General features: G+C 64.8%; 1 protein-coding gene and 1 long non-coding RNA gene across 2 annotated transcripts; both read left to right on the top strand.

Annotated features, from left to right (window-relative positions):
• The first annotated feature begins 3,560 nt into the window (after positions 1-3,560).
• Positions 3,561-6,138, top strand: LOC132212632 (uncharacterized). Its single transcript, XR_009447772.1, has 2 exons — positions 3,561-4,550; positions 4,956-6,138. It is a non-coding gene; the product is annotated as an uncharacterized LOC132212632 (long non-coding RNA).
• Positions 6,139-6,613: 475 nt separating this feature from the next.
• On the top strand, positions 6,614-20,282 carry TRAF2 (TNF receptor associated factor 2). Its single transcript, XM_059658643.1, has 11 exons — positions 6,614-6,713; positions 9,605-9,822; positions 10,372-10,450; positions 10,640-10,738; positions 14,606-14,767; positions 15,053-15,124; positions 16,543-16,617; positions 17,749-18,051; positions 18,412-18,589; positions 18,950-19,098; positions 19,580-20,282. The coding sequence occupies exons 2-11, from the start codon at positions 9,635-9,637 to the stop codon at positions 19,796-19,798; spliced, it is 1,524 nt and encodes a 507-aa protein (XP_059514626.1). The 5' UTR covers positions 6,614-6,713; positions 9,605-9,634; the 3' UTR covers positions 19,799-20,282.
• The last annotated feature ends 3,373 nt before the right edge of the window (positions 20,283-23,655 follow it).

The raw sequence follows: 23,655 nt of genomic DNA, 5'->3' as shown, positions 1-23,655 counted from the left end.
CGCGGGTGGGGGGAAGGGAGCCGGCCCGGGAGGAAGAGGGTGGGGGGCTGTGCGCAGGGAGAGACGGGGGTGCCTGGGAAGGAGGGTGATGAGCGGAGGGAGGTCTCGGCCTCTGGGCCAACGAGGGGGGCTGGGCGCTCCCGGGTGGCACCTTTGGGGATGGGCCTGGCTCAGCCCTGCCCGGCCTGGCCCGGTGCCGGAAGGGGTTCGGGAAGGGGTTCGGGTGCGCGCCCACAGACGGGCCAGGGAGTGTCTGCGCGCCGGTCCCTCCTGCTGTGGGGCTGGGCCAGGCTGCAGGCTGGTGTGTTCCTGGGCTCGTGCTCTCGGGACGCGGAGACACAATGTGGGGCAGGACTCGCTTTAAGATAAAAAACCAAACTTAGAGAAGGAGACATTTTTATATATTTTGTATAATGTAGATTCCTTTACGACAATTCTGTAATATCTCACAGTTATGTTTTTTTAAAATATATTTTATTAATTTTTTACAGAGAAGGGAGAGGGATAGAGAGTTAGAAACATCGATGAGAGAGAAACATCGATCAGCTGCCTCCCGCACGCCCCCCAATGGGGATGTGCCCGCAACCAAGGTACATGCCCCAGACCGGAATCGAACCTGGGACCCTTGAGTCAGCAGGCCGACCCAACGCTCTATCCACTGAGCCACACCGGTTCGGCCAGTAATGTGTTTTTTTTTTTTATTTTCATTGATTTCAGAGAGGGAGAGAAAGGGATAGAAACATCAATGAGAGGGAATCATTGACCAGCTGCCTCCTGCACGCCCCACACTGGGGACCGAGCCCCAGGCATGTGCCCTTGACTGGAATCGAACCCGGGACCCTTCAGTCCACAGGCCAACACTCTATCCAGTGAGTCAAACCGGCTAGGGCTATTTTACGATAGTTTTGTATAAGAGGGGGCGGAGGGGGTCGGAGGGGGCGTGGAGGGGCAGAGAGGGCATGGAGGGGGCGGAGTTAAAAAACTGACAAGTGCCACAAATATCACACAATTTAGAAAAATAACATTTGTATGGATTAACAAATGCATGTCTGGTGCTTTTGTTTACATTTTTGGCTGTGTTCTCTGAATGCGCACATCATGACTTTGCAGATTGTCTTATGGAAAGAACCGAGGGGCGATTCCGATTTCTCTAGCACGTCTGATCAAATCGGTATCTGACTGTTAGTGTTGACCCTGGTTTGGGTAATCCTCGGGGCTTTGCACGAAGTGCTCACGATAGCATTCCTACAGGTAGGTGTTTGCTGCACAAATACAGGCGTTCTGATAAGGGCAACCCCACCCAAAAGGAAAAGCAACATAAGGAGTATTAAATCATAATCCTGCATTACAGGCTGCTTTCGTCAGAGACGGGTTTCCTTCTGCCCAGGGGTTGGGGAGACCTGAGTCCACTCACAATTTTGCACGTTGCATGATGGGAAGAATTTGGACAGACTCACTTGTGGTTCCTCCTACAGACCTTGTTTCTTCTCCACTCGGGAACACGTCCAGTGCTGGGCACTGTGGGGGGGGGGGGGGCAGTTGGCAGCCATCGTAGACATACCTACCCCAGGGCAGGCCAGCAAGACTGTGAGCCGCAAAAAAATGATCTCAAGTTCCCCTGAGTGAAAGTTATTGTGCTAGAAAAAAAATGGGTTTATTCAAGGACAGCAAAGAGCCCGCCGACCTATGATGAACCAGGTCAGGGCACGTGCCTGGGTGGTGGGCTGGAACCCCAGAGTGGAGCAGGCAGGAGGCAGTGGATCCATCATTCTCTCTCATCACTGATGTTTCTATCCCTCTCTCCTCTCCCTGCCTCTCTGAAATCAATTAAAAAAAAAAAGAAGAACAAAAGAATCACAATTCAGGACGTTAGTCTAGGGCCGTGGTCGGCAAACTCATTAGTCAACAGAGCCAAATATCAACAGTACGACGATTGAAATTTCTTTTGGGAGCCAAATTTTTTAAACTTAAACTATATAGGTGGGTACATTGTTATTAACTTAATTAGGGTCCTGCGAAGGCTTAGGAAGAGCCACACTCAAGGGGCCAAAGAGCCGCATGTGGCTCGTGAGCCGCAGTTTGCCGACAGCTGGCCTAGGGCAAACCGGCAGGTCCCAAGAACAAAGGAGAGGAGACTGCATTTATAGAGGAAAGAGGGTAGTTGGGAGGGGCCGTTGCCAACAAGGAGTCCATTGGCGGAAACTTGGAGTTCAAAATGCAGTGGCTTTTCATCGCTGCGTTGCAACAGCCTCTCATTGGCTGAGCTGTTGCCAGGCGGGGAGAAAGTCTTCCTCCCACTGGGGTAGGGACTTAGAAAACATCAGTTGGAGATGTAGGTGTCTCTACCTGTTGGGGTGCTGGGTGCCAAGTGGTAGGGTGGAAGAACTCCCCCGACAGACCCTCCCAAACTTCATTTGAGGTCCTATTTATTTCCACACGGCGTCCCGGGGGCCAAGGAGAGTAACAGAGGAGTCTGCCCAGGAGAGGCAGTGCCCTCACCTCACTGCAGTTAAGATATTCTCAGCAGCCCTGGCCGGTGTGGCTCAGTGGACAGAGCGTCGGCCTGCGGACTGAAGGGTCCCAGGTTCGATTCCGGTCAAGGGCACGTACCTTAGTTGTGGGCACATCCCCAGTAGGAGGTGTGCAGGAGGCAGCCAACTAATGTTTCTCTCTCATCGATGTGTCTAACTCTCTATCCCTCTCCCTTCCTCTCTGTAAAAAAAAAAAAAAATCAGTAAAACATATTAAAAAATATATTCTCAGCCAATGTAACCAACACTTAGCCAGGTGAGCCCACTGCCAGGCTCTCTCCCAGGGCATGGCTGGCACCCCAGCATGAGAAGTTGCATGGGCTGTGTGGTGTCGGGTCTGCCCAGGTGGGGTCCGGCCTGGAGATGGGGAGTATGGTCCAGGTGCCCTCAGACCCTGTGGGTGTCTGCCAGGATAGCCACCGTCCCCCCTGGCCTTTGGTCAGGAGTCAGGTATGGGCCTGGCCTGCGGAAGCAAGGACCGCGGGCAGGAGGCCGAACAGGTCAGAGGCCCCAGCTGGGCTGCGGAGTGTCGGCCGCACCATTGCGGCGGGCGGCAGTGGTGGGCCAAGGAGTGTCCGCGGAGGCCGACGTTGGCCAGGTGACCTCTCTTGCTGAGCTGAGTGTGAGCGGAGCCTCTCAAGGTTTGCAGACTCGGAGCGAGGAGGTCGGAGCGAGGTGCGGGCAGCGAGCAGGTGCGGGTGCCTGCGCCGGGGCTCGCCGGCAGTCCCAGCCTCCGCCGGCAGGTGGCGCGCGCGGGCCCGCCGCGGTGCCGGGGAGGAGGAGCCGGGCCCCTGGTTCTCCATCCAATGAGAACGGGCCCAGAATGAGGCCCCAGAGGCCGCTGCCCTCAGGGACCCACATCGGGGAAGGACACAGGCACACAAGCCGATTCTAGTCACCTGGGGCGAGTGGGGGGACCCCCTCAACAACAGGCCACCGGAGCAAGACTATCTCTCCCCAGACGCTAAGGCCTGCCAGGCACCTGGGGGGTGGGGGGGGGTGGGGAGCTGGTCCAGGTGGGCGCCTGGCCGGTGCAAAGGCCAGGCCCCACGCAGCAGAGGTGCGGACAGCCTGGGCAGCTTCAGTTCTGCGTGGGAGGCTGTTGCCGGCCTTTGGCTCCGGGTGTGGGATGGCATTTGTGCTCTGACGTGGCCTGAGGGGAGGTGGGTGTTCACTGGTTGGGAATCCTGGCCGCGCTGGTCTGTGGGCGAGGGCATGTGGGGCCTCTTTGCTTTCCTCTGGGCACTGTGGCGTTTCCCAGAGCCTCCCGAGTGCCCTCTGTGCTGCACAGACGGGGTTTGAACCGGTGATGGCGTCAGTGGTTCCCAGAAGCATGGGGTGGTGAATGGGGAACAGGCCCACTTCTGTTACTGCATGTCCTTCTCAGTCCACAGGGGGTGCAGCTGGACGGAGCTGTCCTTCCCAGCTCTGTGCGCCCTTGCTCTCCTGCTGGGCTCCCAGCCAGTGGCCGGCCCCGGCAGACCCTCCCCGCTGGGCCTCTCGCCCTCCCTGCAGTTCTGGGCGACCTCCTGGTCCCAGAGCACGGGTGCTGGTGGGGTGGCTTGGCCCCCCCCCCCCCCCCCCCCGTGTCTTCTCCTTCCCTCAGGGGACGTCTCAGGGAGGGTGGCCCGGCTCTGCACTTTGGGGGGAGGCGGGAGGGGGAGCCCCTGCTGGCTGGCCCGGGTGCAGGGGAATTCTGGGGCAGAGCTGGCGGCCCGGCCCTCCTGGAAGCGTGCCTCTCAGATGTCGGCCGAGTGAGAGTGAAACGGGCTTCTTTCAGAAGCTGCTGCCTGGGGTTGACCTTAAAATGTCTGAAAAATGAGCAGACGGGGCGGGGGGCAGAGGAGCGGGTTGTATTTGGTGAGGCGGCCCCGCCTTGGGAGGCTCTGGGCACAGCGGGAGCGGCACATGCAGGGTGTCCCATGTCCAGGTCCTGAGTGGGGACCCAGATCACCCTTCCTGTTTCCTGTGCAAGCTGGTGTCTGTCCTCCAAAGGCCTGAGTGAGTAACGGATGTGAGGTGAGCACCTCAGGAGCCATCCCTGTCAGGCACAGATGCCAAGGTGAGAAAGGAAAACAAAGGAGGCAGGGTGGGCTCCAGAGGCAGGAGGGGGGCGGGCTGCTTGCCTCCAGGCAGAGTAGGTGGCAGTGGCAGCCCCCCTCCCACCTTGGTCTGCTCACCGTCGGCAGGGGAGGCCCCAGCAGCCGTGTCCACACGGCCTTGACCCTGATCTGCAGCCAGGCCATGCCCTCCTCTGGGGGGGCACTGAGGCCAGGACGCTGCTCTAGGCCCGAACCGGCCCTGCCACTTGCTGAGCTGAGACCCCGGCCTTGGCCCCCTCCCAGGGCTGCACGGGGCTGTCCCAGGGCCTCCTGGCTCCTCCCTGCTGTGGCTGCGGGCTGAGTTTCGCTTTCTTTTTGGCAGGAAGGAACCCGACTGGGAATCCCCTGAGCTGCCAGAGTGAGTCACCCCTTTCCAGCTTGCCAGGCTGGGGGTGTCACCCCTTCAGAGCTGGCAGGCGGGGGTGGGGCGGCACTTCCTGGTCAGGGCCCTGCCACCCACGCTCCCTCTCCCTCGGTTCTCAACTCCGCTCACCTGGCAGGCTGTCATCAGAGTCAAATTAAAACACATAGATGCGTGCGTGTGCGGGAAGACCCTGCGAAAGCAGAAATGTTTCCGATAAGCAAAAGCGTTTTCACGCCAGAAGCACCGGCAAGTCCTCCGGGATCGTTTCCGTGACGTCCGCAGGCAGCTGGCTGCCTTCCCGGGAGCCGAGACCTGGCTCAGGAGAAATCTCTGGACGTGGGCAGGACCAGGTGGCTCCAGTCAGCCCTCCTGCCTGGCCCCCGCTCTGGAGGCGTGACCCTCCGGGATCACTGCAGAGGCAGGCGGGCAGTTTCCGGATCGTGCAACGGAACCTCTTCTTTGCAACAAGAACCATTTCCTGCAGGGAGTTCACAGCGGAGGGTTCTCAAAGGGGAAGCGTTCCTACACCTGAGAGCTCGCCTGGCCACGAGCTGCCCGTGGGAGGTTTCCTCGGCTGCTGGTGGCCAGCTCGGCCTGGGGTTCATGGAGCGTGCAGCAGAGGCAGGGCGGCCGGGCTGCTGTCTCTCAGGGAAATTCCGACTTGGAAACCCAGTCATGACGGACACAGCGTGATGCAAGCACTTCCCACGCCATGTGGACTGGTCACATGACGCAGCTTAAGCGCCTGCCTGCTCTTCCGGATGAGTCCCCTGGAGGGGAGGTGCTGGGTGTGCTGTGTGACCAGGGAGAAGAATCTTACCTCTGAGTCTCCATGCTCTTTTCCGCACAATGAAGAATGCAGTTCCCTGCGGACGCTGGTGCGAGACGAGGCGCTGGTTGCCAGGTACTGAGCAATGCCCGCGCTCAGTGAGAGACCCTCCGTTGGGTCTTGCCACGAGAGAAGCATGCTGGCCTCGGGTCAGCACTCCCGGCGCTGCTCCTTTCTTTCTGGGCAAGACCCCTGCCTTGTTTCCAGATGTTTCCATTGCGTGTTCCACATTTCCGTGTGTCTGGAGGCCATAGTTTGTGCATTTTTGGTTTTGTTGGTGGTAAAATTCGTATAAAATTCGCCATTAAACCAAACATTTCAGTGTTATCTGTACATGTGTAAGGTCGGGCATCCATCACCACTATTTAGTTCCAGAACACTAACCTACCCGAGAGGAGACCTGTCGCCTTCAGACCCTTTAAGGGAGCGGAGACTTTTCGTGTTGTCTTACAAACATAACTCACGCAGGGCCTGCGCTGAGCCGGGCGTCCTGTCCTGCCGTCCTCCCGCCCTCCCGTCCTCCCGGGGCGCACGGAGCTCCGTGGACACAGAGCTGCGAGGGCGCCCGGCAGGCTCTGCTCGGAGCAACCCCGGAGGGAATGAATGAGGTAACGTCACGGCAGCGCCAACCAATCGACGCCCGCTGCGGCTCCCTCCGTGCTCCTGGTAGGCTCTTGTGTCTGTCCGTCAGGAAAGCGGGCACGAAGAGGGGCGGGGGGGAAATCTGACCAATCAGAGCCCGCTGCGGCTCCCTGCGCGTTCCTGATAGGTTCTTATGTCAGTTCGTCAGGTCGGAGGCGGGGCGGGTCCGCGGCATCGGCGGCGGCGGCGGCGGCGGCGGCAGCAGGGCGGGCGGGCGTGCAGTTCCGGGCGCGCGGCGACCGTTGGTGAGTCGAACCGCGGGGATCGACGTCGGGGGTCGCGGTCTGGGCGGGGGCGCGGCGCCGGGAGGCAGGACGGGGAGGCAGGTTCGCCGCCGCCCGCGGGCCTGAGGGGATTTCTCGGGGCGGGGGAACCGGAAACTGAAAGTCGGAGCGGGGCCGGCGCAGGAAAGTTCGCGAACGCCCGCGGGCGCCTGGCCGGGGGTCCACGGCGCGGGGTGACGGCCTGGGGTCCACCACGCGGGGTCACGGCTCGGGGTGACGGCCCGGGGTCCACCACGCGGGGTCACGGCCTGGGGTCACGGCGCGGGGTCCACGGTGCGAGGATCACGGCGCGGGGTCACGGCATCCCGCTTCCCCGGCGTCGCGGCGGCCTGTGGCGTCTCGCCCCTTCCTTCCGTCCCGACCCCGGGGAGACTCACCTGCCCCGCCGGGCCGCCGCTTCCCGCCCGCAGACGGGCCTTCCCACCTGTTGGGGTTCGGACCTGGAGCTGCCGAACCTGCGGGGCGCCTTCTCCCTCCGCTGCCCCCGCAGCCTGTCCCGAGGCCCCGGCCCCCCCGCGGTCCGCTCAGCCCCCCCTTGGCGGGGTGTCCCCAGGAGCCCCTTGGTCAGCCTGCAGCCCCGCCCCCGCGGCCTGAGCGGAGGCCGACCCAGGGCCTGGGGGGTCCCTCTCGGGCCCGGGGAGCCTGGCGGGTCCGCTGATGAAGGCGGCCGAGGGGTGGTGAGGCCTGGCGGCGGCTGGGAATGGAGGCAGCTGCCCGGGCCTGGGGCCTGGGGGGTCGCCATGGACGCGGGGAGACGGCAGGACAGCTGCTGCGGAGCCGGGAGTGGGCGCCCTGACCCCGCCCAGCGAGGCCCGGGCCTGGTCAGTGACGGTGTTCGGGGAGGGCCCCCCAGCCCTGAGCTGCCGCCCCAGTTTTTCTTTTTTAAGAAAACGGCGTTATTGCCTGTAACGTTCACGCCGCAGAAGTTACTGTGGCTTGAATTTCAAACGAACACGATTCTAAGAAGTGCTTTTCTTAAAGCCTCGTCCTGGCCTGGCCGGTGTGGCCCAGTGGTTGAGCCCCGACCTTCCACCCAGAGGTCAGGGCACGTGTCCAGCTGCAGACTCGCTCCCCAGTGGAGGCGGGGGCGGCTGGTGTGTCCCTCCCCCCTCCCGCCCCAGCCCCTCACCCCGCTCAGCCCTGAGGCTGCTGCTCCCAGGGCCTCGCTGTGACGTCTCTGCTCTGTGCCCAGCCTGTGCCCAGCCGGAGCCTCTGACACACCCACCGCGCGTCCAGAGCTGCTGGGAAAGGCTGAGTGACGGCCGCAAGGGAGCTGCCTGCAGCGGCAGGGGTGGGGGCTCCCCGCCCTCCCCGCACAGAGACATGTCCCCCCCCCAAGCTCTCCGACCCGTCCTGGGGGCTTGTGGGGCCCCATCATGAGCGTGATTGGTCACCTCCTTGGCCGTTGGGGACTCATCTGCAGCCCGCTCCCCGCCGCGTGGGCCGGCTGGTGGAAGGGCTGTGACTGACAGATGCTGCTCTGGCCCCTCACACAGGCAGCCCGAGGGCTTGGGGAGCTCTGTGCCAGGACCTGGGAAGAGGAACAAACACCCCCAAGTGCTGCATCCCGTGCCCCTCTCCACAGGGCGGCATTGCCCGACCCTGACGCCAGGGAACCCACGTTCCTCCGTGAGCACTGCTTTGTATCGGGCAGAAACGCCCATTCGCAGAGGGCGAGGCTGTGGTGGGAGGAGCGCGCTCCGTCTGGAGCGTGTTTTGGGGAAGCGTGTGTGTCCTGCAGGGGTGCCCTGAGGCCTAGTTCCCATGAGGGGGGCAGGTCACCCGGGACCCCCACGGCGCCCGGCCAGTGTTCCTGGCACATCAGTACTTGGGGTTTAGATCCTCCGCCGAAAGGTTTCTTCTTGAGGGCCGCCTCCGCGCCCTCCGGGTCTGAGGCGTGTGGGCGAGAAGGACGAGGTCACCTCGTCGTGGGTGGACGGGTGGATCGTCCAGGGTCCCAGGCAGCTCCGTGTGCAGACAGCGCGGGGCCTGCAGTCGAGTGAGCGAGAGACTAGCGTGTCCGTGAGCTGCGACCTCGGCACAGGGTGCGCCGGGTGCGAGGCCTCAGAGTGCCAAGTCCAGACTCGGAGTCTCTAAGTGGTTTTGCCCGACGGCACCCCACCGGCTGCTGTTTCCTGTGGTGTCGGCCCCAGGACGGGCCTTGGCCGCTCTGTGCAGGCCCCTCTGCTGGGAAGGGGCGTCGTTTCCTAACGCCTGGGGCCGCGGCCGGAGGGGGAGCGGAGTCTGCAGGGCTGCGGCCTCCGGGTGGAGCGGTCCTGGGGGGGACAGTGCTTCCCGTTCAGGCACCGGGCGCTTGCCCCTTCCCAAGGGGAGCAGTTCCCGTTTCTTTGGCCTTTGATGCTGTGGGTGTCGGACAGTGAGTCCCATGTGCGGTTTCAGATCTCTGATGCTGGAGGTGCCCTGCCCAAAGCCTGCTGAAAGGAGAGGGGCTGTGGCAACTGGCAGGGGCAGAGTAGCAGCACCGGCTGGTGTGGGAGAGGCAGCTGGGCAGTGTGGCCACCTCTGGGCACTGCAGGCTGGTGCACGACCTGCTGTAGAGGCCGTCCATGCCGTGTTGGAGTTCGTGTGGGACCCTCAGGAGGCCGGGCACCGCCGGGCACTCGCGTTGGCGGGAAGGGGAGGACAGCCCACTGGCCGAGGCGCTGCGGGTGGGCGGGCGGACGCCAACCATGTGGCGTGGGCAGGTCGCCACACCTGCTAAGCCTTGGTTTCCAAGTTTGTGGTGGCAGATGGGACCCTGTCAAAGTCATGCCCACCAGTCGGCACTTCCCGGAGGATGACTGTGGAGCCGGCCGCCTCTCAACTGCCTCGACGCCTCTGTTCTTCCTCAGGGCTTGGCGTTCTCGGGGGACGCGACTTCCATGGCTGCGGCCAGCGTGACCCCTCCCGGCTCCCTAGACGTGCTGCAGCCCGGCTTCTCCACGACCCTCCTGGGGACCAAGCTGGAGGACAAGTACCTGTGCTCCGCCTGTAAGAACGTCCTGCGCAGGCCCTTCCAGGCTCAGTGTGGCCACCGCTACTGCTCCTTCTGCCTGAGCAGCATCCTCAGGTAGGGGTGGGGCGGGGCGGGGCGGGCGGAGGGGGCAGGGGCGGTGGCTGCAGGGCTGGCCGGCCAGGGAGGCTCGGGCAGGCTGTGCTGCAGGTAACCCTCGTTGAGGGCACAGGTTCACTGCAGATGAGGGTGGAGTTGAGACCCTGCAGGGCTGGGTGGAGCTGAGCGGAGGCGCACTGTGTGGGGTGGAGGTCAGCTTACGTTAGTGCGGGTGGTTGCGGGCAGCCTGTGGCCGACGTGCGCACAGACATCTCCAGTGCAGCGCTGGCTGGCGGTGGGTGTGTCGCGCCTGCTGGGCGAGTCGTGAGGCAGGGCGCTGTGGCACGGGGCGGGCGGGCGGGCCACACCTGCTCCGGGGTCTGCCTCTGAGTGGGCGCGCCTCGTTCCCCTTGTGGGTGACGTCACAGGAGCGATCTTCTCTCCGTTCTGAACGTTTGAACATCACCGCAGTGTGCTTGTCGCTGACGGGGGCGGTGCTGACGTGCTAAGTGGCGTGGGCCGCCGCCTGTCCTGGGCAGCAGGTCTCATGCAGCACCCTCTCCCCAGCTCCGGGCCCCAGAACTGCGCTGCCTGTGTGCACGAGGGCATATACGAAGAAGGCGTTTCGGTTTTGGAGAGCAGCTCGGTAAGGGGTCCTGAGGCTGAACACCCAAACGAACAGAAAACACGTTGCGTTTCCTTTCGTAGCACCCGCGGTGGATGCCCCTCAGCAGCTGGAGGTGCCCGCTTGGCTCCTGCTTGGACTGGCTGCGGGCAGGACCTGGGTTCAGGGGGCCGGCTGCAGGCTGCTCACACAGGGTCGCTGTCTCCCCAGGTTTTCCCCGACAATGCTGCCCGCAGGGAGGTGGAGAGCCTGCCAGCCATCTGCCCCAGCGATGGCTGCACCTGGAAGGGGACCCTCAAAGAGTACGAGGTAGGCCTGCCCGCCCACACGCCGTGGTGCCAGGTGGGCCTGCGTGATGCTACCGCGTGGATCTGTCGGACGTCTGTGAAAGAGGCAGCTGGCACTTCTAATGTGCCCGCTTAGATACCCAGTCGCACAGAACCTAGACCCTTCCATGGAGCCCCGGCGGGTGGCCTCAGTTTCCTGATCTGTGGAATGGGTGCAGCCCCCACTCCGGGGTGTCGGGGGGCATGTGCTGCCCGAAAGCCGCTGCAGCGGGTGCGGAGCGTGCAGGCGCCAGCCCTCGGTGGTGGGACTGCTCTGTTGCGTCTTCAGACCAACGCTTTCTTACTCCGAGTTGTGTTGATGTTGGAAACCACAGAGTCCCCTGCGCATTTGTCCTGGGTCACAGGTGCATCTCCCCCAGGGCCTGTCTGCCAGGCCAGGTGCCTTGTGTCTTCTGTCCGCATGCTGGGGGTTCAGTGTGATGGGCGTGGAGGCCGAGCGGTGCCCGGGTCGTCCAGGCGCCTGGTCACTGCTCTTTGTTGTTGTTGGTCCTCACCTGAGGATATTTTTCCTTTATTTTAGAGAGAATGGAAGGGCGGGGGGAGAGGGAGAGAGAGAAACATTGATGAGAGAGAAATACATTGATTGGTTGCCTCCCCCCGAGCCCTGACTGGGGCCAGGGATGAACCTGCAACCCAGGTTCGTGCCCTGGATCAGGAATTGAACCTGCGACCCTCAGGCTGACACTAACCACTGAGCTGCTGGCCAGGGCCTGGTCCCCTCTCTTTTTTAAAAAAAATTTTTTTTTTAAATATATTTTATTGAGTTTTCACAGAGAGGAAAGGAGAGAGACAGAGAGTTAGAAACATCGATGAGAGAGAAACATCGACCAGCTGCCTCCCGCACACTCCCCACTGGGGATGTGCCTGCAACCAAGGCACATGCCCCTGACCGGAATCGAACCCGGGACCTTTCAGTCCGCAGGCCGACGCTCCATCCACTGAGCCAAACCGGTTTCGGCTTTAAAAAATATATTTTATTGATTTTTTATACAGAGAGGAAGGGAGATGGATAGAGAGTTAGAAACATCGATCAGCTGCCTCCTGCACACTCCCTACTGGGGTTGTGCCCGCAACCAAGGTACATGCCCTTGACCGGAATCGAACCTGGGACCCTTGAGTCCGCAGGCCGACGCTCCATCCACTGAGCCACACCGGTTAGGCCAATTCCTGGTCCCCTCTCTTGATGAATGCCCTTTACAGCGACATTGCAGAGGGTTACTTGTAACAAGGGTCACGGTGGCCCAGTGTCCACCAGCTGAGGTGGCCTGTCCACCACGGGACACTATTCAGCCGTAAAAAAGGCAGGCGCCCTGTCCAGGGTGGGGGACCTGGAGGACATTGGCTCAGCGAGACGAGCGGACGCAGAGGCAGAGCCTAGAGGGCCCCCGGGCGTGAGGCCTGCAGGAGGCTGGCTCAGGAGGTGCAGTGGCCGCCGGGGGCTGGGGCGGGTTGTGGTCAGAGTGGACAGGCCTTGGTGCCACCGGGCAGCCCCCGTTGGCGAGGCTGGGCTATTTGTGTGGAGCCCGGGTCTCCATGGTTAGGTGAGCCCCTGTCAGGGCTGCCCAGACCACAGGCTGGGACTGAGCCACCTCGGTGTGGACGGGGGGCGGCGGCCGTCGGGGCTGCGTGGGGAGCCTGGTTCCTGGGGGCTCTCCCCTCTGCCTCCGGCGCGTGCGGCAGTGCGGTCCTCTATGGACCGTTGACATGGTCTCCGGGCTCCGCTGTGTTCTGCCAGAGGAGCTCACCCCCTGTGCCTTCTGGGAGTGAGAGATGTCTGCCTGTGGACGGAGTTCGGCCGCCCAGAGGCCACTGGCGCCTCTGCACAGACGGGTGATGCTGCGCCGACCCTCGGCTGTCACTGCCAGGCCTCCAGGCCTCGGGGTCAGCGTCTCCCCTGGGAGGCAGGAGCTCGGGTGCCGTGCTGTCTCTTGAGAGACTGGGGATCCCTGGGGACAGGCGGGCTACCCCCACCGCTGAGGCCTCTGGGGTTTCTGCCGCCTCCAGGCCCGTGGTGTGGGCGACGGCGTCCTGGGCTCTGGCAGGGCAGCCAGTCCTGGGCTCCTGCCACGGCTGCAGGCGTGCGCTGGGAAGTCCCTGGCTGCCCCCGGCTCCGGAAAGTCCCTGAGTGCTGGGCCCGGTCATGTGGGAGGCGGTGCTGCCCGGGGACTCTCGCTGGCCGTGGCCTTGATGTCGCACTGCTGACCGGCACGGCGGCCTCAGGCTGCTGCGCAGGGGGTGGCGCTGTGAGATGCTCGTGCGCATCAGATGAGCTTGTGGAAAGGGGGGAGCCTGTGTGGCCTTAGAACACTACCCTCTGCGATGACGTCTCGCATTTCCTGAGAGCTCAGCGAGGTGTGGGTGCGGCCTGCTGGGTGCTCTGGAGCGAGAGGACACGCTGGGGACGGCCGCCGAAGGGAGGAGAGCCGGCCGGGCGCTCCACCTCTGCCATTGGCCTGGACGTCGACTGGGGTTCCTCTGCCGTGTGCTGCTCCGGAGGTCTCCACGGGAGCGGATGGAGCCCATGGCCCGTGCAGCGGTGGGCGGGGTCCCCGCTGCAGACACGGCCCGGGGGCCTGGGTGCCTCGTCCCGTGTGCAGGGCCCGCCCTCTCCAGGGCGCTTTGCCCCCCAGGGGTTTGTCTCTCTTTCTGTTTTTAATGTTTTATTCATCCTGGAGAGGCAGGGAGAGGGAGAGAGAAGCATCGGTGATGAGAGAGAACCACTGACGGGCCGCCTCCTGCTCGCCCCCACCGCGCCCTGCCTGGGAATGGCACCGTGGCCTCCTGGCTCATGGGCGCGCCGGCCCAGCCGGCCGAGGAGTCACCTGCTGAGAGCACAGGGGCCCTGGCCGTGCTGCTGCGCAGGTGTTTGCGGAGGCCCCTCGGGTTCAGTTCCCAGCGTGGCCTGGGCGGGGCCCTGCCTCCGGTGCTGGCGGGGCAGGCCGTCCACAGCCCAGAGGCCCGAGCAGGGGGTGGGCGGTTCCGCTGGGGCCGGGCCCCTCCTCCCTGTGGCCAGCCAGGCTTCCGGTCTTTGGCAGACCCCCTTGGCTCCCAGCACACGTCCAGGCCCCGCCCCCCCCTCCCCGCCAATCAGGAGCTCGGTGTCTGTCCCCTGTTGGCTCCTTCGCAGCAGAGCAGCCGCCTGAGGTGGGGCTCACTTGGGTCCCCTCCGTTCCTGACTCCCCAGGTCTGAGCCCCACCCTCTCCTTCCCTGTCCTTCTCCCGCTGCTCTGGCTCCTCCTGGGTCGCCCCCAGCCTCTCCTCACCTGTCACCCAGAGAGTCCCAGCCTGGGACCTGCCTCCCTCGGACACGCCTGGCGCCTTCCTGCCCGTCAGCTCCGGGAGGTGGGGCTGCGGCTCCCAGTGTCTCCTCGCCCTGCCCCCCGTGGCCCTTCTCACAGCCATTGGTTCTGGTCACTCGCTTGCCTTCTGTCCTGGCCGCCTGGCACCCAGCGGCTTTGTCCCTGTGTCGCCAGCCATGGCTGCCCCTCTGGTGTCTCCCTCGCTGCCCATGCGCCCCGCTCCGTGGCCAGGGCTCCCGGGGCCCCTGAACATCACTTGGAGCAGAGACTCTGGGCCCTGCGGTCAGGGGCGGGGAGGGACGGTCTTGGCGTCGTGGGGTGGGGGGGTGCCACCAGTGGGAATTGGTCCTGACCTCTGACCCCGAGCAAAGGTGTCAATTCTCAGCACCTGGGCAGTGGCCCTTGGGGGCGGGCACTGCGGGGTCGACTAGAGCGGGAGCCACAGCGGGGGTGGCATCGGCCGGCCGGGTGGGCCTGGCTGCCAGGGCCCTGCGTGCGCTCTCTGGACGCTTTGCTCCCTCTGTTGCCAGAGCTGCCACGAAGGACTCTGCCCGTTCCTGCTGACCGAGTGCCCGGCGTGCAAAGGCCTGGTCCGCCTCGGCGAGAAGGAGCGCCACGTGGAGCAGGAGTGCCCCGAGAGGAGCCTCAGCTGTCAGCACTGCCACACTGCCTGCTGCTTGGCCGACGTGCAGGTGCTGCGTGCCGGCCCGCGGTGCCCGCGGTGGGGCCTGGGCGGGGGGTGTTCGTGGGGAGCGTGCTGGGCGTGAAGGCAGAGCCGCCCGATGAGAGGAGGTGCTGATAGCGCTGAGACCCCGCGGTGCCCGCAGGCCCACAGTGTCCGTGCCATCTCGGTCGGGCCCTGGGGCACTGCAGGCCCCTGGAGCTGAGGACAGACACAGCACAGTGTGACCGGCGCAGGCCTGGCCCGGCACCAATAGCCTAGCGTCCCCCTAACGCTCCGCCCGCTTCTCCCTCAGGCACACCACGAGGTCTGCCCCAAGTTCCCTGTGACATGCGAGGGCTGCGGCCAGACGGTCCCACGCGAGAAAGTAAGTTGAATCCCTGCCCCTGTGAGACAGGAAGATGGCGTGAGCTTCGGCCACGAGGGCCCGTGCTGCGTGCTCTGGGTTTACCCGGTGCCCCAGGGAGAAGCGATGCCTATGGGGTCCCCTGTGGCCACTCTTCTGTTCAGCGTTCAGGGATGGAGACAGGCCCGCGCAGCAGCAGGGCCCTTCCTGAGGCTCAAGGGGGCGGGGAGGCCGCCCCCCCCTCTGTCCCCCGTCCCACGGCTCAGGCTCAGGGCAGGCGGCAGGCACCTGGCTGGGCTTTAAGAGAAAACTCACCAGGGGTTCGTCCCGGTCAGTGTCCGGCTGTTACCTCCCGCATCTGTAGTTCTTTCTGCTGCAGAAAGTCGTCCTGACATGCGGGCCGGGCTGGGAGGCCGGAGGGCGGCACCGCGGGCGCTGCGCTGGGGGCGTCGGCAGGTCTGGGCGGACAGGCTGCGGCCAGCGTGCCACTCCGTCATTTGTTTCCTTCTGCGTGTGAGGCTGTCAGCTGGCTCCGCGCGCAGGTGGTCCTTAGCGGTTCTGTGAGATGATCACCTGGCTCCAAAGAGAACCAGGAGAAGGGGCTGTGAGAAGCCAGAGGGCACCACGGTGTGTCCACTCAGACGCCCGCCCAGGGGCCGTGCCCTGGTGCCGGGTCAGAACGGGTCTGGGCATTGGGGTTTGCATCGCCCCCCCCCGTGCGCCCGCTGAGCACTGTGGCTTCCGGTCCATTGGTGTTTCTCTGACCTTGGACGGAGGTCGCGCAGCCCCTGTCCCTTCTCGGCGGGTTTCGGCCCGTCTCCTGTCTGGGAGTCGGAGGTCGGGGTGCGCTGTGCCTTTGCCCTTTCCCTCTGCCTCGCCGGGGTTTCTCCTGCTGCTGCTGGTGACAGCGTCGGGTGTGCTGCTCCCAGGCCCCTGTGGGTGGCGCCGGAGTGGCCCCTGAGGTGTCCCGTGGCTGCTCCGTGTGGGAGCGTCCGTCCGTCTGTCCTCCTGCACCAGCCCCACCCTGCTGGGTCTGGTGCCCCCCACCCCCCCGGCCTCGGACACTGCGTCCCCCAGGCTGTGGCGCCGGAGCGGGTCCCACGGCGTCCTGAGGACTGGCCCAGGCTGTACACGCCTCGGTGATGGCCACCGTGCACGGACGTGTGTGTGTGTGTGTGCATGTGTGAGTGTGCATGTGTGTGCGTGTGTGCATGTGTGCGTGTGTGCATGTGTGTGCATGTGCCTGTGTGAGTGTGCCTGTGTGAGTGTGCACCTGTGTGAGTGTGCACCTGTGTTGGGTGTGCGTGTCTGTGTGCATCATGGCTTTGGAAATGGGCTGTTGGGTTTGGGCAGACGACAGTGAAGAGGTGGGGGGTGGGCAGAGACCCGCGTGCACGGGGCCCCAGCCACGAGCCCGCGTCTGATGTCCCTCCTTGCAGTTTCAGAGCCACCTCAGGACGTGCGGCAAGTGCCCGCTGCCCTGCCGGTTCCACGACGTCGGCTGCCCTGAGATGGTGAGCAGGCCTGCTGGGTGTCGCCATCTCCCATACGTGGGACCTTCCTGATCCTGGTTTCCAGCGGCCCCGTGGGCTTCTGTTCACTTGCACCTACCCCACTGCCTGGCCTCCACGCCTGGCCCTCAGGTGCCCGGGCTCAGGCCCAGGCTGCTCTGCTGATCGCCACCTGCTGGTGGCCCCGCCCTGACACCAGGGGCATCCCAGGCTCCGCCACACCCAGTCCGGCTCCTCACCCAAAGGAGCACCTTGGTTTGCCCGGCCCCGCTGCCCACAGCCCAGGGTCTTCTGGACTCTTCTCCCTCGTCACGTCCAGTGAGCGTGAAGGTCCTCCATTCTTCCTGGGCGCAAACGGGTCCCGGACCCCACCTGCCTCCCCGCCTCCCTCCCTCACCCCCTCACCTCTGCGGCCCACACAGCTCTTCCTGTGTGACCTCGTCTCTGCCGTGGTCACTGGCCTGGCCACCCTCCAGCACACTGACCTCCCACCCCAGGGCCCGCCTGCCTCCCCCTGCACATGGCACACTGCCGGTCTCTGCAGCTCACAGGCCCCTCGCCCTCCTTTCCCTGAGTCCCCCCGCCCCCACCCCAGCTAACTGAGGGCCTGGGCCCATGAGGACGGGCAGCGTTTCTCAGGTGTTCCTCTGAGGACGGCACAGGGATAGCCGCTTCTGTCCCCTGCTCTGTCTGCTCGCCTGTTGTCTGTGCACTTGGTGCTGGTCGTGCCGCTCAGACCCGGTTCCCTGGCACAGGGCCTGCCAGGCCGGGCCCTCGGTGGTCAGAGGACACGCCTGGATCTGGCTCCTGCTCAGGCTTCGCCTGGCCCAGACCCACGCAGCACAGCGACAGGCTCCTGCTGTCCCGCCCGCCGGCCCTGGAGACCTGTCTGAGGGCCTCGCCTGCAGGCCACTGTTTCTCCTGGAGCTGCGCTGAGGGGTCGTGCAGGCTGGGAAGGGGCTGCACTGGACGGAACAGCTTTGTTAGCGGCGCGCCCTTCCCTGCCGCTCAGCATGAGCCAGCGACTGGCTCCCGACGGGGACGAGGGAAACCCGATCGGCCAACGGCGGGAACGGCCCCGACCTGCAGGCTCGTTGGGCGGGCGGCGGGCCAGCTCCGGGTCTGTCTCTGCAGGTGGAGAGCGAGAAGCAGCAGGAGCACGAGCTGCAGCGGCTCCGCGAGCACCTGACCATGCTGCTGCGCGTGCTGCTGGAGGCCAAGCGCCCGCCCCTGGGTCCCGGCGAGGCGGGCGGCTGGGAGGCGCCCCGGGCAGCAGAGCTGCTGCGGCGGTGCGAGGCCCTGGAGAAGAAGACGGCCACCTTCGAGAACATCGTCTGCGTGCTGAACCGGGAGGTGGAGCGGGTGGCCATGACCGCCGAGGCCTGCGGCCGGCAGCACCGGCTGGACCAGGACAGGATTAAAGCCCTGAGTCACAAGGTGCGTGCCCGGGGCCAGGGCCGTGCTCGGCCGGGGCGGTGCGGACAGCGCCTCGATCTCCAGCGCGGCCTCGGCCTCTGCAGAGCCCCTTCCCGACCTGTTCGCTGCCCACCGACTCGGCAGAGGGGCCAGGGACGCGCCCCCACTCTGTCCGGACAGCCTCCCGCTTGGGGCCGGGGGCCAGGGGCTCGTGGGCCGGAGCCAGACTGAGAGGCTGGCGCAGGGCAGCCTCAGGAGCACGGGAGCTGGGAGAGGTGGGAGAGGTGACTTCATAGCACCTTCCCGGGAGGGGGGAGTGGGCCCCCGGGAACGGGGACAGGCCCACGATCCCCGTGTCCGCCTGGGCTCCCCGGCCCCCAGGTGCAGCAGCTGGAGAGGAGCATCGGCCTGAAGGACCTGGCAATGGCCGACCTGGAGCAGAAGGTGCGTGAGATGGAGGCGTCCGCCTTCGACGGCGTGTTCGTCTGGAAGATCTCCGACTTCACCAGGAAGCGCCAGGAGGCCGTGGCCGGCCGCACCCCTGCCATCTTCTCACCAGGTGCCGTCTGGAACTTGCGTCCCCATGTCCCCGTCCTCCCCCCTCAACCCCCCTTGAGTCTCTCCCGTCCGCTGAGGCCAGGAGCCGCTGTGCCTCCCTGAGAGCAGGCGTCAGTGACCAGCCCTCCTGTGGTGGGAGCTCCGCCCCCACTGGGCTCCTGGCCCCCTGCAGCCACTCACGCCGTCTCAGCGTGGCCACCAGGCATGGCAGCTGCGCCAGGTGGGACTCCCCAGCCAGGCCTGCTCCTGTGGCACCCCATGCCCGCTGCTGGCTGCTCTCGTGCCCCTGGAGCGCAGTGTGTGGGGAGGTGGCGGGTGGGCCTTGCCCCTACTCACCCCTCCACACCCCCCCACCCCGCAGCCTTCTACACCAGCAGGTACGGCTACAAGATGTGCCTGCGCGTGTACCTCAACGGGGACGGCACGGGGCGTGGCACACACCTGTCCCTCTTCTTCGTGGTGATGAAGGGCCCCCACGACGCCCTCCTGCGCTGGCCCTTCAACCAGAAGGTACGCAAACTGCCCTGCGGCTGCCGGGGGCCCGGGGCCTGCGGGGCGAGGGTGTCGGGACTGGCTCTTGGGCTCCTGGCCTCGGGCGTGCACGTGGTGCTGTCGCTGTGGCTCTGGTAGCACCGGCTTCTACAGCCACTTGCCCAGTGAGATGCCGCCCGCCCGCCCGGGAGAGCCCTTCCTGTGGTGGGAGCGCCCCTGAGCCTGAGGGGTGGGGGGCTTGGGGGCGAGGCCAGCACAGAACTGGTGGGGGGGCGGAGCAGAGAGCACGGTGCCTCTCGGGGAGGGCTGGTCCTTGGCGTGGCTGTGGCTGGGGATGCAGGTGTGCTGGACGCACTTAGCAAACCCAGGAATGGATGCAGGTCCGTGGCGCTCGGCTCAGTCTCAGGGGCCCAGGTGTCCTCGGACAGAAAACGTCAGAATGGGCAGTCACTGGGGCGGGGGGGCGGGGGCTGACCCTGCCCCTCGGGACTCCTCCTAGGTGACCCTCATGCTGCTTGACCAGAACAACCGGGAGCACGTGATCGACGCCTTCAGACCCGACGTGACCTCGTCCTCTTTCCAGAGGCCGGTCAATGACATGAACATTGCGAGCGGCTGCCCCCTCTTCTGCCCTGTCTCCAAGATGGAGGCCAAGAACTCCTACGTGCGTGACGACGCCATCTTCATCAAGGCCATCGTGGACCTGACGGGGCTCTAGCACCTCCCCTGGGGTCAGGGCCAGGGCACCTGGCCCGCGCGTGGTGACAGCGACCGTGCTGGGCCCGAGCCTCACGGCAGTGGGCAGCCGTGCTCACGTCTACCCCCAGGAGAGAGCGCCTCCCGGGGGCCCTCGGCCCCAGGTCCTGCTGGGCCGGGCGCCTGGAGAGCCCTGCAGGCCACCCGTGGGTGCTCGGGGCCCTGGCCAGGCGGCAGGAGCTCCGGATGAGGCAGCAGAGAGCAGGCGGGCCGCGTGGGAGTCACCCCCGTGAGGGGCCCAGTGCCTGTCCCACCCGTGGATTCTGGAGACAAGGACAGCTTGGGGCCTGCGCGGCTCTGCGGGGACCTGTGTGCCAGCCTGGCTGGGCGGTGGCTCGTCCTGAGAACATCCCCCACTGCCAGGGGCACGTGCAGGCCACGGTCAGTCTCCCCGAGACGTGTCGCTGGCCCGTGGAGCTGGGAAGTCATTAAATCGTTCACCTGTGGTGAGTGGTGTCCACTGGCTCCCGCCTCGCTGGGGCTCCTTCCTGGCCCCCCAGCCCATCTCCACCCTGAGCGGCTCTGTGGTTCCCTGATGCTCAGCTCGTGCCTATGGGCCTGGGAAGGCAGCTGTTCTTTCTTCTGGAATGTTCTTTGTTGGCTGGCTCCTCCTTCAGATCTGCCCAGGAGGGCAGGACCACACCTTCCCCCATTCTGGGCTGACCCCACCGTGTGGGGCGAGCGGGGTCCCTGCTGGGAGCAGCCAGTGGCTTCGTTGGTGTCTGGGGACTGACAGCAGCATTGGGGCGCCCTCTCCCCCTGATCCAGGACTTCTCTGGGGGACTGACCCCAGGAGGCCTCAGCCTGTGGGGTGAGGGCAAGGGGTGTCCTGTTCTCCAGGCCTGTGAGTCAGGCTGGTGGGCTGCCTGGCGTCCTCAGAGGGAACCGCGCTCTGACTGCCCTGGACACTCACTTGTCTCCCCTGAGAAGTTAAAGGGCAGAAAAGCACAGAGACTGAAGCCGTAAGCACGTGTCCGCCTCCCGGGCCCACACGAGGCAGAGCAGTTGAGGCCTGTGTGGCCTTTCCCAGAGCACCCCCCCCCCCCCAGCTCCACCTGGCCCTCGCCAGCGGCTGTTTACATCCCCTTGTGGTTTACCCACAAACGGTGCATGTGTGAGGCTCAGGCGGCCATCGGTGGGAGCTGCTCCCTCCTGGGCTTTCGACCCTGTGGTGCTGGCACCCATGCGGCGGGCGGGCTGACTGCCAGGCCACCCTCCCGACTGGACCATGAGGTCCCTGGGCCCCTGGACGCCTGGCCTTGGTGGGGACTGACTGCCAGTAGGTGTTGCTCCCCCCGGACCTCTGAGAGCGCCCCGTCTGGCCATTCCTCAGCGGGTGGTGGGTCCTGAGCACCCGTGGCTTGGAAAGCCTTCCTGGCACGGGCGGCCCTGGCCCTGGTGGCACATGGCACCACGTGGTGGCGCAGATGGACATTCAGACTCGATCGCTGGACGGCCTTCCTCTGGACGGTGCTGCTGCCCTGGGCTGAAACGCCCTCGTGCTGGCTTTAGTTTTGTCGGTAACGTTGGGCGTGATGCTGGCGTTTGTATCTGGCGTGTGTTCATGTGTGTTTGGTGGCAAGTGAGGGGGTTTCCTGCCACGGGACCCTCAGAACTCTGCTCCGAGGAGCCAGCCCCAGGCCGCGCTGTGCGCTGCTGCCTCTAATGTCCAGGACGGCCAAATCCATGGGCAGCGGCTGTGCGCCCAGCGGGCGGCTCAGAACAGTTAGTGAGAGTAGAAAGGGCCAAGGGAGGCCAGAGGGGAGCGGCAGCAGGAGGTCCCAGTCCTGGGATCCACAGCCACGGCCTGTGACCCACAGGGATGGTCCCGCGGGTCCCGAGGCGGCAGAGGCCTGGAAGGGCCAGGAGGCCGCGCGCGCCTGGTCTGTCTCCATGCTCCCAGGCCCAGTGCGTCCAAGCTCAGCACAGGCCCAGGGCGGCTCTGGATGGAGCTGCTCTGCACGCCGGGCATGACCTGCCCCAATAACTGTCCCTTCCTCTCGGGTGCGGTGCTGCCAGGCCACACGCGAGTTTAAATTCATAAACTGAAACCGTGTTCCAGAGCCGCTGCTGGAGTCTGCGTGTCCCCACACACACACAGTCACAGCCTGACGCTCTGACCCCCGGGTGCAGGTGCTGGGAGGTGCCTAGGTCATGAGGGCGGGGCCCATGATGGGATCAGTGCCCTTCTGAGAGGGACCCCCCCCCCACCCGAGGCCACTCTGTGAGACCTGGAGGGCGCCCCGCCTGCCAGCACTGCCTCAGCCTCCGCCGCCAAGCCGAGGGGAGGACTGGGAGCCTGGCCTGTGCTGCTGGGTGGTGCAGCCCGGGGGCTGAGGCAACCTGCACCCCATGTTCTCACCCGTGCAGTGGCAGCTCCTGTGCCTGCTGGTCCCCGCGGGCACTGTGTGTGTGCGCGCGCGCGCGTGCATGTGTAACAGGCATGGTGTCCGTCTGGCGTTAAGGTGCACGTCCCTAATGTCTAACAACGGTGACCGTCTCCTTTGGTGACTTGTCCGGTTCTCTTGCCCATTTTAAGTTGAGCCGGGCTTCCTGCTGCCGTGATGCAGTCCAGGCACAAGTGCTGGGGGTGTGACTTGTAACTACTTCTCGTCTGGTTTCTTTCCGTCCTGAAGTGTTTTCAGAGCAGAAGTCACTTTCGCTGAAGTCGTGGACCCAGTTTTCCAACAGGCGGTGTCTGGGCACCTGTGCCGGCGCCAGGGCGCAGGTGTGCGGCGGCCTCTCTGGAGCGTGTGGCTGCAGGTCACGTGGAGCGTGTGGTCCTCACGGGGTGAGGGTGGTCCGGGCTCATTTTTTCTGCCAGTGATGCCCGTTGTCCCGCAGCACTCGCTGGGTGACGCCCACCGAGTGGCCACACACGTCACTGCGACCTCCCCTCTCCGGACTCTCCCTCTGGGAAGGGCTCACCTGCTGCGTGTGTGTGCGTGTCCCATGGACGCAACCAGCACCACTGTCCTCGTGACCAGACCTCCATGCGGGGCTCTTCAACCTCATTGTTTCTCGGAATCGCTTCAGCTGCGTCGGTTCCTCTGCAGACCCGTGTGCATCTAGGAAGCACCTTGTCCGCAGCCATTCAAGCCCAGGGGGCCTTGGCTGGGCTGTCGGGCCTGTAGACCCGTTTGGGGAAAGCGGGCCCCTGTGCGAGTCGCCCCCAAGGAGGACGGTGCCGCCTGTGGGCCTGTGGGCCCAGTCACCACCGCTCTGCAGGGGCACGTGCTGCCCTCACGTGCTGGGCTAGGTTTCCGCCTAGCCTGTCTTTCTTTTTAGCTCATGTAAAAGGGCTTGATTTTTAAATTTTGGTTTCGTTTTGGTCTATTTCTGTTTGGAGACCTGGTTGATTGCTGTGCTATAGGCACATCCTGTCAGCTTCCTGAACCCACTTTCTGGTTCCAGGAGGTCCTTGGATTTGTCTGTGGACGGGGATGAGGTGCGGGGGGGGGGGGGGGGGGTGTCATGCCTAAACAATTGTCACCTGTGAGAAGGGACAGTGTCTGCACCCTGTCATTCTCTTTCTTGCCTTGCTCCACGGTGAGAGGGAACAGGTAGGGGGCTGTGACTGCCTGTTCCCGTCCCGGGGGGCAGTCCCTGTCACCCCGAGTGCGATCTTATCTGCGGGTTTTCTGGGCCAGCCCTTTTCTCAGGCTGAGCAAGCTCCCTTCCAGCCCGGGCCTGCTGAGCTTTCATCCTGGCCAGACGCTCTGACCGCTTCCCGCAGCCACAGCTCCCGCTCTTCACTCCGCAGGCGCCGTGCGTGCGTGCGCCGTGCTCAGCGTCTCGCTGGGGGTTTGCGTCTGTTAG

The sequence above is a fragment of the Myotis daubentonii genome, chromosome 11 (assembly GCF_963259705.1).
Source record: "Myotis daubentonii chromosome 11, mMyoDau2.1, whole genome shotgun sequence".
Taxonomy (NCBI): domain Eukaryota; kingdom Metazoa; phylum Chordata; class Mammalia; order Chiroptera; family Vespertilionidae; genus Myotis; species Myotis daubentonii.
Note: the sequence above shows the minus strand (reverse complement) of the source record. Positions and strands in the feature narration are given on the sequence as shown.